Here is a 15,721-nt window from a genome sequence, read left to right as displayed (position 1 = left end):
GAATTCGCAGTAATGCGTTCAGTCTCGAGCTATCTCTTTCATCGACTGTAGTTGGAGCAGCTGTTAGCGACGTCTACATACAGTGCGATGCGAGAACTCGCATATTGTTTGACTCCATTCGGGTCGTTCTGTAAGTATTGCACCGTTTATACCTCAAAGGCCGTCCACGATCCATACGACGAATTGTCATCAGCCGGACTGAGTCTGGTTGCCCGGACGTCATATCGTTCCTCGAAAAAAAAGGTCATCAGCCAAGCCACATAGATCATGATTGTTGTACTCGAGCCCTCGGCGCTTCGAGGGTGCTCGCAGGTTGTCCGCATCCCGCTTACCATACAGAGCCTTTTCTTGACATGCCATGGCGCTACAATACTTAACGCGCTTTCTCGCTCATCGAGACTTTACAGGTGGTCTCCAGAAGGCTTGCCATTGACCGCGCCTTCCCAGACAGTCTCAGAGCTTGGCTTTCGAACTCGTCGCTGCACGCTGTTTCGCTTTCTCGTAAATCAAGCTCTAATCTCTGTGAAGCTAAGACACCCGCTGAACGCGATTGTCCGTCCGTTTTGCCAAATTGGACTGTCAAGGATAACCGTCAAGATGTCTTCAGGAAGATTGTTCAGTCAGGACGAGAGGAGATGGAACAGAGTACGGCCCCGTCTCGTCTGCAAATCCTCCTATCCCAATTTGAACTGAATGTATATTAGTTGAGTACGACGATGGCACATTTTCACGAGTGGTTCAAGCGAGAATGTGAGCAGCCCCTTTGCTCACCAGCTGGAATATCCTCATGCATTTCAGACAGTCAACGTCGTCTATGAAGTAAGATGGACCTGTAACACTGAAGACACCTATTAAGGCACGTATATAAAAAGCTTGCAGACGGGTCTTTCAACCGACGAGGGATGTCGTTATCAAACTATCTGCAAGAAGCGAAGTCTTTGTGCACCCGTATGCTACTTACTCCGTTGTCGCCGAGAATTTCCTGAAAACGGTGAACTTGCTTAGATCTCAACTTTCACCATAGTCTTGAAGAGCGACATATTTTCCCAGTTCTTGCAGAACGAATGCCGGAATTCTCTGAGCAGGCGGAGGACGGACGGCATATCAGGTCACACAAGGCCATCCATAAAGGTGGAGATCTCGTCATATTACCCGCATTGCAGAGAGTGGACGCTCTTATGCCTGAGCTCCGTAGGACTGGATGATCTAGAAAGACTCATCAAGAAATGGTCAGATGACCCGTCGTCCTACTCGCCTACCGAGATGAGGGCGTGCTTGGACTCTTTCAGAGACGTCCTGTTCAAACACTTGGACGAAGAAGTAGCCGCGTCACTAGTCTCACCCGGAACGTATGCTGACGTTTGCCGCTCTCCTTGTCAGGTGGATGACCTCAAAGGCGAGAATATGAAGAAATACTGGAGCTTGGAAGAGGTGGACCGCATCCCAATGTAGCCTTTGACCTTTGACTCCCGTATAATGGAGGTATGTGGTAGGTACCTCGATGGTGCGACTCACATTGACGCGACGAGTTCCGCTTTGTAAGGCGCTCTGACTGCCTGTGGTACGTTCTGCCTTTTTTGACTGGTGTGCATACTGTATAGGAGGTGTTTACGTCCATATTTGCATGATCTAACATGCATTGATAATGGTCCACCCGCCGATGGCAGACTTGGTCAACAACTCAGTTTACATACAGCTATGTACTGTATACCCAAGTACATGCAGCTGTCAAGTATAACTATAGACGCGCTTACACACGTACAGGGAGGAATGGACTCGGATATTATTGCAGCACCTCTACCAACGTCTACACTCACAGGTGGCTCGGGGCCGACGCTTAAGTCTCATTTTGAGTGCGTCGGATGATAGAGCTCGAGCCCTCGTACATAAGACGGCGACCATCCTATCCGTCTTCCCTGCTGCACGGACTGTTGTACCTGCAGTCTGCTCGCTTCGAAAGGATAACGATTCCTAGGCCTGCTTCATCTTTGAGCACGAGTGCCGTCCGGTCACGGCGCATGTGATCCGAACTGGCAGCTCTCCGACTACTATAATATTACCTGCACGCGTCGCAGCAGGCAGCTCCTCTTCCATATCTCGCTGTCATCGTCGCTGCCAACTTTGTCGGTGATGCCTAATCTGAAGAGAAGCACGTCCAATCCGGCGCTGGCAGGCGAACCGGATGAGGATGCTCCATTGGGTCCTCTGAGTGGACCATCAAGCACTATTTGGAGGCGTCAACGGCTCTTAAATATAGGAGCCACCACACCACCTGCCACCGGTCCAACCGAAAGGACTGCCCTTGGAGAGGATCTGCGTAGTACGTCCTATGGTACGCTACCTCCACAGGCGAGGCTTTCCAAGAAGCCTGGTTTCCGATCTCGTCACCATCTTCCCGCTCTCCCTGGACTCAGGATAGGAAAGGTCTCTGTCTCTAATCCCGTCTCTCCTCTTCGAACACCACTGTCGACAGCGAGGGAGATCTCATCCTACTTCCAGTTGCCGTCTAAACGCCAGCGTCCTATTTCCGCTTATGATGCATCGCTTGCTAGCTCTCAGGCTGATGAGACGAAAGAGGAGAGAGACGTCAGGACAAACGGTATTCGTGTTTGGTATTCGTCTTATACCTCAATCGATTGGTTACACGACGCCATTAAGGACTCCGTCCGCCGCTCAAGGTTGCGCAAACGCAAGTCACTCAGGGGCAGAATGCGCAACCAAATAGACAGGACACTAGGGTGGATCGTAGTGACCATTGTCGGCTTCCTCACGGCCGTTATAGCCTTCTTGATTGTTCGGAGCGAGCAGTGGTTGTTTGACTCAAAAGAAGGTTTCTGTCGGAATGGCTGGTGGAAGGCTAAGCGATCCTGCTGCCCAAGTCAAGGCGAAGATGATTTCATTACCCGTGCCGCACTTTCCTTGACCGGTGCAGCCGACGAGGTTTGTGATGCCTGGCGAACTTGGGCCGATGTGTTTGGTCCAGCGGTGAAGAGAGGGGGGCAAGGCAATGCTGAAATGGTCCAGTATGTTGCCTACACTTGCGTAGCTGTGAGTACCTGGTCGTTTTCCACGTGCTACTCTGAAACGATATTCCTCAGTTGGTCCTGGCTTTGCTCTCAGCTTTTCTCACCATACATCTCACCGCGTCCAATTCTTTCTCCACCCGGAAAGACTCCGGAGTGCTTGGTCCCTCCTTTGACGAAGAGGACAAGCAACACGAAGCGTTGGCAGTCCCTGAGCCGAAGCGGAAGGTGCTTTACTATGCTGCTGGGAGCGGTATCCCTGAGATCAAGACCATTCTGTCTGGTTTCGTTATTCATGGATATCTGGGTGGAAGAACTCTTTTCACGAAGTCTGTCGGATTAGCCCTCTCAGTCGCGTCCGGTCTGTCTTTAGGTAAAGAAGGGCCCTTTGTTCATATCGCTAGTTGTGTCGGCAACATCGTGAGCAGATACTTCGCTAAGTACGAGAACAATGAAGGTATTCTGGGGACATATTGGTCAAATTGAGAGAAATCTTGTTTACCCGGCTCTCTATAGGAAAGCGGCGTGAAATTCTCAGCGCAGCCAGTGCTGCCGGTGTTGCAGTTGCATTCGGTGCTCCCATCGGTGGTACATTGTTCAGTCTTGAAGAGGTATCCTACTTCTTCCCTCCGAAAGTGATGTGGCGAAGGTGGGTACTACCCATGCGCAGATTGAGATGTGATTGCTTACCTAGCGACAGCTTTTTCTGCGCGATGATCGCAGCTATTACCCTTCGATTCTTGAATCCTTTCGGCACTGGCAAGCTGGTGTTGTTCCAAGTAACATACGATAAGGTCCGCAGTGTAATCCACAACTCAAGCGACGTCCATTTATCATGTGGCTTCCCACTAGGACTGGCACGCCTATGAATTATTCTTCTTCGTGCTCTTGGGTGTCTTCGGCGTACGTACTGGAATGCGTTATTGCTTCCAATACTGCCGCTGACTTCTCGTAACGTGACTAGGGTGTCTACGGTTCCTACTTCTCGAAATTGAACTACAGGTGGAGTCGCCACGTACGCAACGGTACATGGTTGAAGACGCATCCAGTTTCGGAAGTATTGCTGGTACGCCTCTTTCCCCAGCCATAGCTCATATCGCTGATAATTATGTAGGTGACCCTAGTCACAGCCTTGCTGAGCTTCTTGAACCCGTATACTCGGATGGGCGGTACAGAATTGGTTTACAATCTGTTCGCCGAGTGTCGCTCAGGTAGCGTTAACAGTCACGAGGGATTGTGCGTGCTGGATCCTCCGAAGCAGGCGTGGCCTGCCATTAAAGCGATCGCTGTTGCCCTTCTTGTTAAAGGAGCTTTGACTATCGTTACGTTTGGCATCAAGGTTCCCGCAGGTATCTTCATACCTACGTTAGGCGTGGGTGCTTGTGCCGGCCGAATCTTGGGCATATTGGTGCAGTGGATGCAATTCAAGTACCCTCAGAGTAGTCTCTTCGCATCCTGTCATGGCGATCTGGATTGTGTCATACCTGGACTCTATGCTATGGTTGGTGCTGCTGCAACCTTAGCAGGTGCTACGGTACGTTATCTCTCGTTAAATATACTCTTGAGTTCGCTCATTTCCAATTGATCATTGCAGCGTACAACGGTCTCCTTGGCTGTTATAATGTTCGAACTCACCGACACTCTCACTTACGCCGTCCCGGTCATGTTGTCGGTCTTAGTAGCTAAGACTGTGGCAGATGCGATTGAACCTAAAGGAATCTATGATTTAGTCATTGAGTGCGTCCAATGGAGTGCCTTTGGGTGTAGGTTCTAACAGACTCATAGGCTTTCTCAATTGCCTTATCTCGATGCAAAACACAATCATGTCTGGGGAGACTTACAGGTCAACGATGCGGTGAGCGCAGTTCCCGCACAGCCGCCTCATTCCGCTTCTAACCCGGCACGTCTTTGGTAGACCGACAGAGATGTCGACATCATCAGGGCGGACAGGCAGAACACCGTGGAAAGCTTGCGAGACAAGCTACAGGGCCTGGTGGCTGCCGGCTATGACGATGGAGGTTTCCCGATTGTCAGGAAGGTGGACAATGAGACCGAAGGTCTACGGCTGATAGGTTATATTGGTGCCAACGAGCTCGAGCATGCCCTCAGTACGTAACAACAGGTAGTGTCATCTGGCGCTCCTTATACTTGGCGCAGGCATTGTGGCGGACTCCGCCGATAGTCCAGTTCATTTCAGGACAGGGGAGGCATATCGTCACGGTGATCTGGCTGCGTCGTCCATCTCGTTCTCTTCGATGACGGAGAATCACCCTGCGGTCGATCCGTTCGATTTCAGTGTATACATGGACCAGGTTCGTCTTGGTTGCCTCTGTTGTTGAACCACGACCCCGACACCTCTTTCTAGGCACCTCTGACTGTACAGTCCAATTCGCCTTTGGAGTTGGTACAAGAGTTTTTCGTAAAGCTCGGTGCCAAGTATGTGATTGTCACTGACGCCGATGGGTTCTGTAAGTAACCATCGTGGATGCTGTTCATTGAACGCCGTTGACATATTATTCGCAGACGAGGGCCTCATCGACAAGAAAGCTTGGCTAGCTTTTTTGGAGGAACTGGAGCACCGATCTTAAGCTCGGCCACAGATATCTTATGGTCAAACGACGGGTAATTTGGTGAAACCAGGCGGACTCCGAAGGCAGACTGATCCTGGGAAACAATCTTTCCTTCATAGCAAGCACAGTTCGTTGGAATTCTTACGACATTAACGAAACATGTACCACACTTATACCTACTGAGGCACATCAGCCATAGTCTAACATATATTCACAAGCCATCCGACTGGTTTTCGTATTCTCTCCTGTCATTGTTAACTACAGACTTGCAGCAGTACTACAAAGTCCGCAGGATAGTTACCGGATAAGGCAATCTCGTAAAGTTCGTGGGCGGCTCGTCTCGAATCCTCGTTTCGTCCGCCTGTCTGTGTCCTCGCCTCTCCTCGCCCTACCCCACCTTCAACTATCAAATATGCCGAACGAAGGCCTTGGAGTCCCTGTCAAACTGTTACACGAGTCCCTGGGGCACATTATCACTGTTGAGCTGAAGACGGGGCAATTGTATCGGGGCAAGCTCGCTGAAGGTTCGTCCTTGCCTTTCTTCTTTCCCTAGTTGCAGTGCTCACCAGAGTTCTCCGTATGATGCAGCGGAGGACAACCTCAATATATCATTGAAAGACATCACAGTCACTGGCAGAGATGGTCGTGTATCTCAGTTAGACCAGGTCTACATCAGGGGAAGTATGGTCAGATTTTTCATCGTCCCAGATATGTTGCAGAATGCACCAATGTGAGTTGTCATAGCCCAGTGGACTTCACGTTGGTTGACCGAATATATCTGGGGCAGGTTCAAGCGTGTCGGCCCGAACGCTATGAAGGGCAGAGGTATCGGTACAGCGCGTGGGCGTGCCACTATTATGCGGGGTACGTGGCCTGACTCCCTGTTCATTGGGTTACTCAGTACAGCTGATCACGTCGTATCTTGTCCATCACAGCGAATGGTACGTGGATGTGCGCCTTTGCTCAAACTCAGAACACTGACCTACGCGTGTCCAGCGCGCCGCGGTCGGGGTATGCCTGCTGCTCGGGGAATCAGACGGTAAAAACTCAATCAGTAGCATGTACCTTTACTACCATTCGTGACTCTGCATTGCCTGTCCATTTATGTTGTATCATCTCTCTCAAAATAATGCAGAATAGCTGCCAGCTGCTCCGGTACTCGGTAAGACCTACCTGCGCCGAAATAATGGTTCCGCGAACCTACCTATTGCGGACTGCTGCTATACTTGAGCTTGTCACATTGTGCGCTACACTTGTTCATGTCATAAGCAACGCCAGGCGACGCTATAAGGAGTCTACGGCCTCAACACTTGCGCTCCGTACACATGTCTGGTCGCAATGCTGTCACAGACTCCAGCACAACTCGAGACCCCTTCGAGCTCGAACGCCTGGCGGAGGAGCTGGCCGCTAGAGAAGTCTCGGACAAGGCTGAAGAGCTGAAGAGTGGAAGTGCACATGATTTGCCTATCTACATCCCACTGTCGCATGACAATCCATATCTCTCCGCTGAGACTTTTGATGTGGAGGAATTTCTGCTGTCCCGCTCCTACACATCTTTGCCGGACTTGCGATCAGAGCTGAGGGAGTATCTTTCTACACTGAGGGAAGCGTTGGTCAAGCTCATCAACGACGACTATGAGGCGTTCATAAGTCTCAGCACAGACTTGAGGGGGGAAGGTCCCAGGCTCGAACGGCTGAAGCGGCCTCTGAACGACGTCAAAGCTCATATTGTGGTGTGTTCTCCCATTGGGTATGCATATCGTATAGTCAGTGTGACGTGCGCATCTCGCAGGAATCAAGAATTGAGTTACACTCTATTCAAGATACCATCGAAGACAAGTTACAAAAGCGAGCAGCATTACGAGAGGAGAAGGCAAGTCTAGCCGAGTGCACATTAGACGTCACACCTGACCGGACTTAGGCATTCTTACACTTGCTATTGAAAATATCAGAGTCAGTGACTCGACTTGAGTCTCTCCTACTCATTACCCTGCCTGAAAATGAAGCGTCTGGAGACCTGGCACACAGGGTGAGTCCCCACCTGAGCATTCAAGACGAGCCGGAGACGCGAGAAGACAGGTGCATCTCGAGATTGCCTCCCATCGTGTTTCCACACTCATCTTTGTTTTAGAGTACGGGGTCGCCGTGCAAAGCATCTCTCGCGTGTATCTTCAGAATACACACAGCTGCTGTACCACGTTACTAAGGCGGAGGAACAGAAGAGTGCCTTTGTAGATGAAATACGATGGGTTTGTGAGCTCTTCTCTACATTGCCCTGTATTAATATTGAATATACGACCCTTTTCTGTTGTCTGTTTCCTCCATGTTAGAGAGTGGACCGGATACGTTCTACGCTTTCTTCAGATTTGGACCACTTGTTCGGGTCGACCTTGACAGCACTGGTCGAGGGCAGAGAAGAAGGGAAAGCGGGTAAAGCAACGGAGCTCGAAAGGGCCAAATGGATGGCTGACCTAACAGAGTGCCTGAAGTCATACGACATGCTTGGCCTCTGGAGGGATGCGGAAGACGTCCTTCGAAGGGAGGTCGTCCGAGGCTTCGTGAAGAACGTAGGTGCTGAAGAACTCCGTCATACATGAATACAAGTCTGACATCGCATTCATTAGACTATCTTTCCGGGCTCATTGGCCGCACCACATTCTCCGCTTCTCCCTCATACACCCTTTGCCCCAGTACATACCCTTGCACCCCCGGCAACTGCCTCTTATTTTCCGCCCCGGACTCCCTACACACCGTTCACCGCCTTTGCATCCAAGGAAAATCCTTTCCAGTCTACCCGGTCGAGAGAGAGCAGCTCTTCGGTACCGCTTCTCGATGAATCTGACAATGCCCTGGCTGCCCTGTATAACCGCATCTTGCGGTTCGTAGACCGTGATATGTCGAAGATCATAGATGCAGCGGAAAGAATCAATCAGAAGTCAGGCTCGCAACGGAGGGCAGCAAATGTTGCTGCATCGTCTGCATTCAAGCAGATTAAGTCACCTCCGAACTCCCAGAGGGGAGAACATGGGTTTGAAATGATGGCAAACGTCGTATGGGCAGAGATCGCCAGAGCCATTATGGATGAGCTCGGGAGTGTTGTCTTTTCTGCTGGCAGACCTGATGAGTTCCGTAAGGTCAGTATGCGTTCGTCGTTATGACATGCAGATACCAGGACAGGCTTATGAGAAGTCCTCTGTAGAACTACGATACTACGCAAGCATTTATACGGGCGCTGGAGTTCATCGCGCCCTCCATCTCGTCCGTTGAGGCCATGCGTCACCACCCGCTCTTTATCTCGTTTGAGCGACGTTGGCAATTGCCTGTCTACTTCCAATTACGGTGGAAGGAAATCATATTGCCCTTGGAGGATATTCTAGCAGTTACCCGTATTGAACCTTCCGTAAATAAGGGTACGTAGTGTCTTACCTTCTCTGAGGCTACTTACTGAAGATTCAAATCAGCCGAGACGGAGCCCTTCGTGACTGTTCAATCTAGGGCGATATGGCGAGCCATCGAGATCTGCTGGAGCGGGCAGATCTATATCCCACAGCTTGGATCTCGCTTTTGGCGACTTACGTTACAGGTTGAGTGATCCCTCGATATTTACTGGTTTGGGCACCTATTGATAATGTGCCTAGCTCCTGAGCAGATATAAGACATGGCTTGACTCGAGCCTTCCGGCATACGAACCGATATCGAAAGCAAACTTGAACCCGAGTGGTGATCCGTTGGTATGTACTCTTCACTTTTCCACTGTACTAGTAGCTGTATTGGAATTTACGGACCATAAACCACAGGCGTCCGGTACACCTACGTCTATCACCCGTACATCGACTCCTATTCCTCCAGGTGGTGAGTCCGCTACTGCAGAAGCAACTGCGCTGGATGATATCTTGCTTCGCCAACTCGGGGCTGCAATAACGGATATCAGGGCTATGCAGCAGCAGGTGTTAAAAATTTGGCGAGAGGAAATATCAGTGATGCTGCCCGACATGCCGGAAAACGACGGACAAGATCTCGTCCAGCCCGAAGGTTTCGATATCCTGTCACTTCCGAAGGCAGTCATCTGACAAGGCTATCTTCTAGACGCGCTGCAGCAAATGGTCGCTTCGTTGGTGTTGCTGATCGATCCTATGTCAAGCCAGGTAATCGCTGTTCTTACCAGACGCGCTTGCGAGGCCGTGCAGGCCGTTCGGTCGATTCCAGCATCCCTTCGAGCCATGTCCTTGAAGCGCACACCAAGCGAGCCGAGCTACTTTGTTCCCACGATTCTACAGCCGATCAAACATTTCTTCGGTCTTGAATCTGCTGACGGACCAGGCACCGCTCTGAAGGCCGAGTTTCTCAAGCCATATAGTACGGAGGTATTTGAGAGCGCTGTCCAGAGGTATGTCCCACCTACATGACACCGAAGCGCGTCGACAGCCTAATGAGGGGGTTGCAGATACATATACTGGATCACTTCACTAAGAAGGACAGAGGAATCCCTCCGAAAATTGCAGAGAGCCAAGAAGCCTCTCTTCGGTAGAACCGCAGGGAGGGACGATAAAGGAAAAGATGAGGAACGGATACGGTCACAGATGATACTCGACGTCGAAGCCTTTGGACGAGATGCTGAAGGATTGGGCGTCGATCTGGCAAGCATTCCTGCCTTCCAGTCTCTGCGCGAAATGGTCCACGCAAATCTCACTGACGGTTAGAGGTCTTCGCAGCATGTTGCTTGTTCTCAGCTAATAGCGAGTAAACCCTAGATTATTGAGCAAGCAGTACTTCCGCAGCCGGTCACGGTCCGTCGACGGGACATTACTCAGGTAACCAGGATTACTATACAGTTATCGTAATAGAGTCGGAAGGATGGCATCTACTATGGTATATGGCTCCTGTCCGTGAAACTAAAATACTCTCCTGCTCTCCCTGTTGAACCATCTGAGGCTGATTCTTGTCACCCGAAAGCGCCTTACGACACCCTCGACAAATACCCTTTTCTGGGGACCAACCTTTTAGTCGTTCACGGACTAGCTCCTCGGTGGTCTCAAAAACATCTCTGTCGATTAGGTGTTTCGTTATCAATAGCATGTCTCCATCGCTTCGGTACGATTCCAGCATCCCGGTGAGTATTGCTCTGAACTCTGTGTATGGAATACCCTTCATTCTCTTTGCTCCGGTGGAAGAATCGACCAGACGTTTGAACAACCGAGGGAATGACACATCAGTCGTGGAACTGGCGGCCATCAATGCTGTGAACGTCTCCTGGACTAGAGAACGTAAGGAGGACAAAATCCGTCCCCCTGTCCCTGACACATCGTTTCCCTGCGCAGTGCAGCAGGAGGACACATTCTGTACGCAGTCAATCTGACTGCGTAGCAGCTGAAACCAGACATCTTCAAGAGAAGCTTTCTCTCCCGAGTTCTGCCCTGCGTAGGCCGTGCAGACTGCGATGCCAGCTCGACCAATAGACTGGAGAGCAGTAATCAGTTTCTCCAGCTCTTCAAGAGATGTGCTTTCGCCTTCTCTTGTAGTCAATAGACTGTTTATCTGACTCGCGAGTTTGGTCTCGAAAGATTGAACCTTCGACAAAGACGATGCCGCCTCCCCTTCCATGCTGGCTGCCCATACTGCTGCATCATAGACTTGATTTTTCTCGCAGGTCCGCACGACATCTGCTGGGTCAACGTAGCCTGCCGGAAGATACTGTAAGGAGTCTATGACGTTGGCAGGGTCATACTGGCAATGCAGTTCGATGTAGCGTTGCCGTAACGAAGGCGGTACATGTGATGACGGTGCGCCTCGCCACTTGGTCTGGTGATCTTCACCCGTTGGCCGTCCAAGCAAGTGGCGCAAATACAGGAAGCAAGCATATTCTTGATCCTCAGTAGACATTGCATCCGCTGCATCTGCGTGGAGGTCAGGCACATAGATATCGATCACAGAAGCTGTGCGGGCAATGCTGAGCTGTAGAAGGCGAGGGATGGCATCAGAGACAACGGCAAGTAAATCCAGAGGAACCGATCCTGCATTTCTTCGCTGAGCGTTCGCCATAACGTCCCGTATGCCCTCAAAGAGTTCATGACTGTCCAGCTCAGGGTCGTTGAGATATGCCAGGAACAAAGGAGCCCATTGTTCTTCGTGTCGATGCCAAGACCTGAGGATACGATAGAACCCGGCCTTCTGGAATAGATCGAGAATAGCGTTGCTATCGTGCGGAGTATAAGCAGACAGCAAATACTCCGCGGCCAACTGACGGTCTTCACGGGTGCTCTCATCTGGATCTTCAGCGAGGCCAACCAATACGCTCTGCATGACACTTGGGGATGTGTACTTGAGAATGTACTGAGGATACTTCGGAATATTCCGAGCAACAAATATGTTGACAAACGTGATGTCAGTCCGCGAAAGCCCAGGAGATGACAAGACTTCCAAGAGGATGTTGATTATGATCATCCTGCTTATACCTTCTGTTTCGTCATTCAGGTATGAGTCCTCGAATGCTAGGTCCAGAGAGTGCAGAAATGCTTCGGAGTCAAATCGCAGCAACAGACGAAGATAGGGATACGTCGGTTCCACGCCTCCATCTTCCTCCGCAGTGAGGACGAGTTTTCCACCTTCGCCGGAAGGCCAGACGCTGGATCGGCCGAAGAACAAGAACGAATAAACATCATTCTTTGCTGACAGAGCTTCGTCTTCGGGCAGAGGTTCCTCGCTCGGGTACGTGAGTCCAGACAAGACATCCCCGAGGTATGGATAGATCTTGTAGGCATTGAGAATGATCGGCTCAATATCTAAATCGTCCATCGACATTTGGGCCTCTTGTGATGGGGAGGACGTCTCCATCCTTGCTCTGCGATATTGCATGACCTTCCTCACAAGTGAGATCAGTTCGACGACGGGAGCCACGTAGTCACGCATAGCACGAGTGTACAGGTAAATGAGAGCGTCGTAGAGCTGGTGCGTCTTGCACAAGCGGACAGCTTGGTTGATGTCGAGGCAGTCGGGCTCTATGTGCCATATGACACGCTCTACTAAGTCTGGCCTCTGGTCATCGTCATGCATGGCGACAAGTCGCTGAGTAATACGAGGGGGTACGTATCGAACGTCGCCACTCAGCACGAACGTTTCCAGTTGAAAAAGGAACATCCGCGCTATGCCGCAGTCATCATAATATTGGAACAGGTCCTCGAACAGGAAGTCGAAATCATCAAGCGCCTTGCATGCGCGTGCACAAGTCTGCACGAGGCCTTCGAAAAGGGTGGTTCGGTCGACACCACGCCCATCGGGCGTCATATGTGTTTCGACCAGCCGCTCCTCGGAGAACGCAAAACGAGCCGAAGCAGTCATCAGATCCCGAAGCTTTTGACCGATGACATCCTTGACTTGTTCTGGTGTATCAGGGAGACCATTCCGATTCCCGGGCGCTTCACCAGTGTAGTAAGTCCTCGTTAATTCGATGGCAGATAAGAAGTCGCCCTCTTGCACAAGGTGGAGTATCCGGTCAGCCCAGGTCAAGAGGGTCCCGACAGATACGTCTTGTCGACCCTACAGCAGAAACTGAGCAGCTGCAACCTAACACAAGGTAAATCACGTACAAGGAGGAACACTTTACCCTTGTATACCCGCACACTATGGGCGATATCGCTGACGGAGTCTGCGTATGGCACCATGCCATTCACCGTATAACCCAGGGTCGGCGATATCAGTAGTGACGCATCAAAACTTGCCCGTTCTATCAATTTCGAGGACCGGACATCGTGCACCTCGAGTGAATGTGGCGTTACGACGATGATTTGCTGGCGAGAGACCAGTCAGCGTTAATAAGGTATGCGGGGAACAAATCAAACGGATCGGACGAACCCACATTGGCGTTCAACCACTGCAGAGCAAGCACGTCTGCGTTACTCGCCGTCGTCCAGCTGCGCACCTCCGCAAACGTGACAGTGCCGACTTCCACTGTATTTGTCTTGCCATTGCGAGGATTCTTCAACTTTGATGAGGCTTTCGTCTCAGTGACTCGTAATAAGTACAGTGTATCTGCCCACGAGTACGCCAGGATCGGATCGGTTGGAAATAGAGCGCTGCCTGCTCTGCCTTTACCCGAATTGGCGCCGTCATCCCCGGCACGCGTCACGCTAGGCCACCACGCCAACGTTCCTTTCCATTTAGACCTGACTCCTTTCTCGTCAGGATCCTCTCGATGACGCCGGAACCAAGTTTTAGGCGTCGGTTTCAGACCCACGATAACAAGTTTCACGGGGGTTAGCATGGCCACGATGTGGTAGGCATCGGTGGGGTGAGGCGCAGTACCCAAAGGCAATGTAGCCATCGACAGTATAGTGTTGGACTTGCGCAGGCGACGTCGTCGAAATGTATGACCGAACGCCCCATTGCCATTCGCGAGTGGTCCCGGACGAAGACCGGTCGCTTCCGGACTCAAATCGGTCACAGGATCTTCTTCCGGATATTTGCCCAGGATCCTCAGGATATCACTCGCCTCTACGAACAGTACCTTTCCTAGACTGTGAAAGAACGCGAGCCCGCTCTCATCCGCAGAGACAATCGCAGTATGTCTGCCAGCCACAAAGCCCACTGACACGATGCGAGACCCCAAGAGATGCCCTTCTTGGCGCCCGGAGACGACAGCAGGGATTGAAGTCGGTGCAACGAAGCGGGCTGCAGTTTGCGGCTTTGACAGATCGTAGAGTTGGATATGGCCCGAGGCATGGCCTGCTGCGACGTAAGTATGGTCGTGAGACAGCGCTACCGCACTGACAGGTCCAACGGCCGCCGCTGAAAAGAACCGCGATGAGAGCCTTGGATGACTGACTGAGTATCGCGGAGGAACTTACCCGAGCTTTCATTCCCGCATACAGCCTTTAAGGACTGCTTGAAATCGAATACAACTATCCTTCCCGAGTCCGTGCCTATGCAAATCAATCCGTTCGCCGCCATGACCGTAGGCGATCCGAGGGACGGAGAACCTAGCACAGCTGCCGCCTTTTGCGTTAACTTTTTGGCGAATAACAGATCCGAGATAGTCTGCAAGACAGTCCACTTGAACACCTGTCTGTCGGCTTCGGACTGGTGATTTGTGACCCCTGGTCGTTCCGTATACTGGTCGAGGGTTGAAGGTGTGCTAGACCGAGAAATCGCTGAGAAGTGAGATGGCGCAGGTGACGCAGCACCGTGCCCGTAAGACTGGAGAGTTATAGCACTCCCTGTAGTAGACGGATTCCGAGATGCTTGAGGAGTGAACGAGCGCAGTCGGGATATGGTAGGGTGCAGAAACGGTCTTACTTGCCGAGAGGGAGTGCCCGGAACACCTGTGGGCCCTGGGGATGCCATTCTTGACGGCGACAGGCGCGTAGGCGACGATACAGATGGCGTAGATGGCGTATCGTCTCTAGAAACCTGGACATGCTAACATGGTGACATGCATGAGCACCGCAGTTGCTTCGTGGTTAGTAGCAGCATGGCATGCACAAGACTTACGGGTATCTCCCGCCCGTTCAGAGCACCTGAGATCTTATCTTCCGAGTCGTGTAATAACGATTTCTCGACCTCCTTCTCATCGAGCTCGTCATCTTCGGGAGCATGTTCCGATCCAAGTATGTCCCGCAACCGGTCTCGATATCCCCCACTTCCTGAAGCGCCGGCATCGACTCCTTCATAGACGAAGCCCTCGTCTGCATCGTCATCGTCGCCGTCGTCTTCCTGACCCCGGCTGCCCTGCACTTCACCCTCCGAGTCATCCATGAACTCCTCCATGCGCGACGAATACGACAAGTCCCCCGTGTCCTCTTGTAGTTCATGGTCATCAGCATCGTCATCCCATGAATCAAACGACAGCTTCTTCAAGTGAGACGTGTTGTTGCCTGCAGTTCCATTCGTCGACACATCCTGTGGAAGGGAGCTCGAGGACATGAAGCACGGCAGAACGGATTGAACGGCGAAGTGACGTTGGAGGGCCGAGTTGTTTGCGTCGGTCGGCGCAGCCACATCCACCAAATATTGCCACGTGCAGGTACATGTATAATTGGTTTTGCGCAAGCCGTTGTGGCGTCGCACTTTCTACGCTTCGCTTGCTGGCGACATCTCGACCACCCTCACGCCTCATCGAAACGATCAGATCCATTA

At 51.5% G+C, this 15,721-nt stretch overlaps 5 protein-coding genes across 5 annotated transcripts; 4 read left to right on the top strand and 1 right to left on the bottom strand.

The window, feature by feature from the left end:
- Nucleotides 1-453: 453 nt before the first annotated feature.
- Nucleotides 454-1,587, top strand: GLOTRDRAFT_73898 (uncharacterized protein). Its single transcript, XM_007866184.1, has 8 exons — nucleotides 454-645; nucleotides 705-750; nucleotides 803-819; nucleotides 873-948; nucleotides 1,006-1,131; nucleotides 1,196-1,320; nucleotides 1,381-1,482; nucleotides 1,544-1,587. The coding sequence occupies exons 1-7, from the start codon at nucleotides 598-600 to the stop codon at nucleotides 1,450-1,452; spliced, it is 510 nt and encodes a 169-aa protein (XP_007864375.1). The 5' UTR covers nucleotides 454-597; the 3' UTR covers nucleotides 1,453-1,482; nucleotides 1,544-1,587.
- An 877-nt stretch (nucleotides 1,588-2,464) lies between these two features.
- On the top strand, nucleotides 2,465-5,907 carry GLOTRDRAFT_58467 (clc channel). Its single transcript, XM_007866183.1, has 13 exons — nucleotides 2,465-3,048; nucleotides 3,099-3,480; nucleotides 3,540-3,672; nucleotides 3,724-3,817; nucleotides 3,876-3,926; nucleotides 3,988-4,089; nucleotides 4,138-4,557; nucleotides 4,618-4,760; nucleotides 4,809-4,878; nucleotides 4,939-5,131; nucleotides 5,181-5,335; nucleotides 5,389-5,491; nucleotides 5,547-5,907. Exons 1-13 carry the CDS (start codon nucleotides 2,710-2,712, stop codon nucleotides 5,609-5,611), a joined length of 2,250 nt encoding a protein of 749 aa, XP_007864374.1. The 5' UTR covers nucleotides 2,465-2,709; the 3' UTR covers nucleotides 5,612-5,907.
- Nucleotides 5,908-5,930: 23 nt separating this feature from the next.
- Nucleotides 5,931-6,773, top strand: GLOTRDRAFT_73894 (Sm-like ribonucleoprotein). Its single transcript, XM_007866182.1, has 5 exons — nucleotides 5,931-6,117; nucleotides 6,182-6,323; nucleotides 6,381-6,457; nucleotides 6,529-6,534; nucleotides 6,590-6,773. Exons 1-5 carry the CDS (start codon nucleotides 6,006-6,008, stop codon nucleotides 6,634-6,636), a joined length of 384 nt encoding a protein of 127 aa, XP_007864373.1. The 5' UTR covers nucleotides 5,931-6,005; the 3' UTR covers nucleotides 6,637-6,773.
- Nucleotides 6,774-6,823: 50 nt separating this feature from the next.
- GLOTRDRAFT_137615 (uncharacterized protein) lies at nucleotides 6,824-12,905 on the top strand. The gene is made up of 13 exons (XM_007866181.1): nucleotides 6,824-7,326; nucleotides 7,386-7,466; nucleotides 7,515-7,672; nucleotides 7,725-7,842; nucleotides 7,924-8,160; nucleotides 8,218-8,727; nucleotides 8,793-9,003; nucleotides 9,055-9,176; nucleotides 9,232-9,324; nucleotides 9,391-9,625; nucleotides 9,680-9,980; nucleotides 10,038-10,288; nucleotides 10,345-12,905. The coding sequence occupies exons 1-13, from the start codon at nucleotides 6,919-6,921 to the stop codon at nucleotides 10,350-10,352; spliced, it is 2,733 nt and encodes a 910-aa protein (XP_007864372.1). The 5' UTR covers nucleotides 6,824-6,918; the 3' UTR covers nucleotides 10,353-12,905.
- On the bottom strand, nucleotides 10,418-15,501 carry GLOTRDRAFT_73888 (uncharacterized protein; the record flags this gene model as incomplete). Its single annotated transcript, XM_007866180.1, has 5 exons — nucleotides 15,077-15,501; nucleotides 14,434-15,004; nucleotides 13,446-14,374; nucleotides 13,177-13,377; nucleotides 10,418-13,126 (listed from the first exon to the last, which is right to left on the bottom strand). Exons 1-5 carry the CDS (start codon nucleotides 15,350-15,352, stop codon nucleotides 10,418-10,420), a joined length of 4,686 nt encoding a protein of 1,561 aa, XP_007864371.1. The 5' UTR covers nucleotides 15,353-15,501.
- Nucleotides 15,502-15,721: the final 220 nt, after the last annotated feature.

This window comes from Gloeophyllum trabeum (assembly GCF_000344685.1).
Source record: "Gloeophyllum trabeum ATCC 11539 unplaced genomic scaffold GLOTRscaffold_00004, whole genome shotgun sequence".
In the NCBI taxonomy this organism is placed as follows: domain Eukaryota; kingdom Fungi; phylum Basidiomycota; class Agaricomycetes; order Gloeophyllales; family Gloeophyllaceae; genus Gloeophyllum; species Gloeophyllum trabeum.
The sequence above is the reverse complement of the archived record's forward strand: the minus strand, read 5'-3'. Positions and strand labels throughout refer to the sequence as shown.

Bases quoted from the DNA above. Each gene is read 5' to 3' on its own strand.
- GLOTRDRAFT_73898 (XM_007866184.1), top strand. From the start codon at position 598: ATGTCTTCAGGAAGATTGTTCAGTCAGGACGAGAGGAGATGGAACAGA. The intron at 646-704 runs GTACGGCCCCGT...AATGTATATTAG, and splicing joins ACGAGAGGAGATGGAACAGA to TTGAGTACGACGATGGCACA. The intron at 1,132-1,195 runs GTGGAGATCTCG...TGAGCTCCGTAG, and splicing joins ACACAAGGCCATCCATAAAG to GACTGGATGATCTAGAAAGA.
- GLOTRDRAFT_73894 (XM_007866182.1), top strand. From the start codon at position 6,006: ATGCCGAACGAAGGCCTTGGAGTCCCTGTCAAACTGTTACACGAGTCC. The intron at 6,118-6,181 runs GTTCGTCCTTGC...CGTATGATGCAG, and splicing joins TCGGGGCAAGCTCGCTGAAG to CGGAGGACAACCTCAATATA. The intron at 6,324-6,380 runs GTGAGTTGTCAT...TATCTGGGGCAG, and splicing joins ATGTTGCAGAATGCACCAAT to GTTCAAGCGTGTCGGCCCGA.
- GLOTRDRAFT_58467 (XM_007866183.1), top strand. From the start codon at position 2,710: ATGCGCAACCAAATAGACAGGACACTAGGGTGGATCGTAGTGACCATT. The intron at 3,673-3,723 runs GTGGGTACTACC...ACCTAGCGACAG, and splicing joins CCGAAAGTGATGTGGCGAAG to CTTTTTCTGCGCGATGATCG. The intron at 3,927-3,987 runs GTACGTACTGGA...TAACGTGACTAG, and splicing joins TGCTCTTGGGTGTCTTCGGC to GGTGTCTACGGTTCCTACTT.
- GLOTRDRAFT_137615 (XM_007866181.1), top strand. From the start codon at position 6,919: ATGTCTGGTCGCAATGCTGTCACAGACTCCAGCACAACTCGAGACCCC. The intron at 7,327-7,385 runs GTGTGTTCTCCC...CGCATCTCGCAG, and splicing joins ACGTCAAAGCTCATATTGTG to GAATCAAGAATTGAGTTACA. The intron at 7,673-7,724 runs GTGCATCTCGAG...TCTTTGTTTTAG, and splicing joins CCGGAGACGCGAGAAGACAG to AGTACGGGGTCGCCGTGCAA.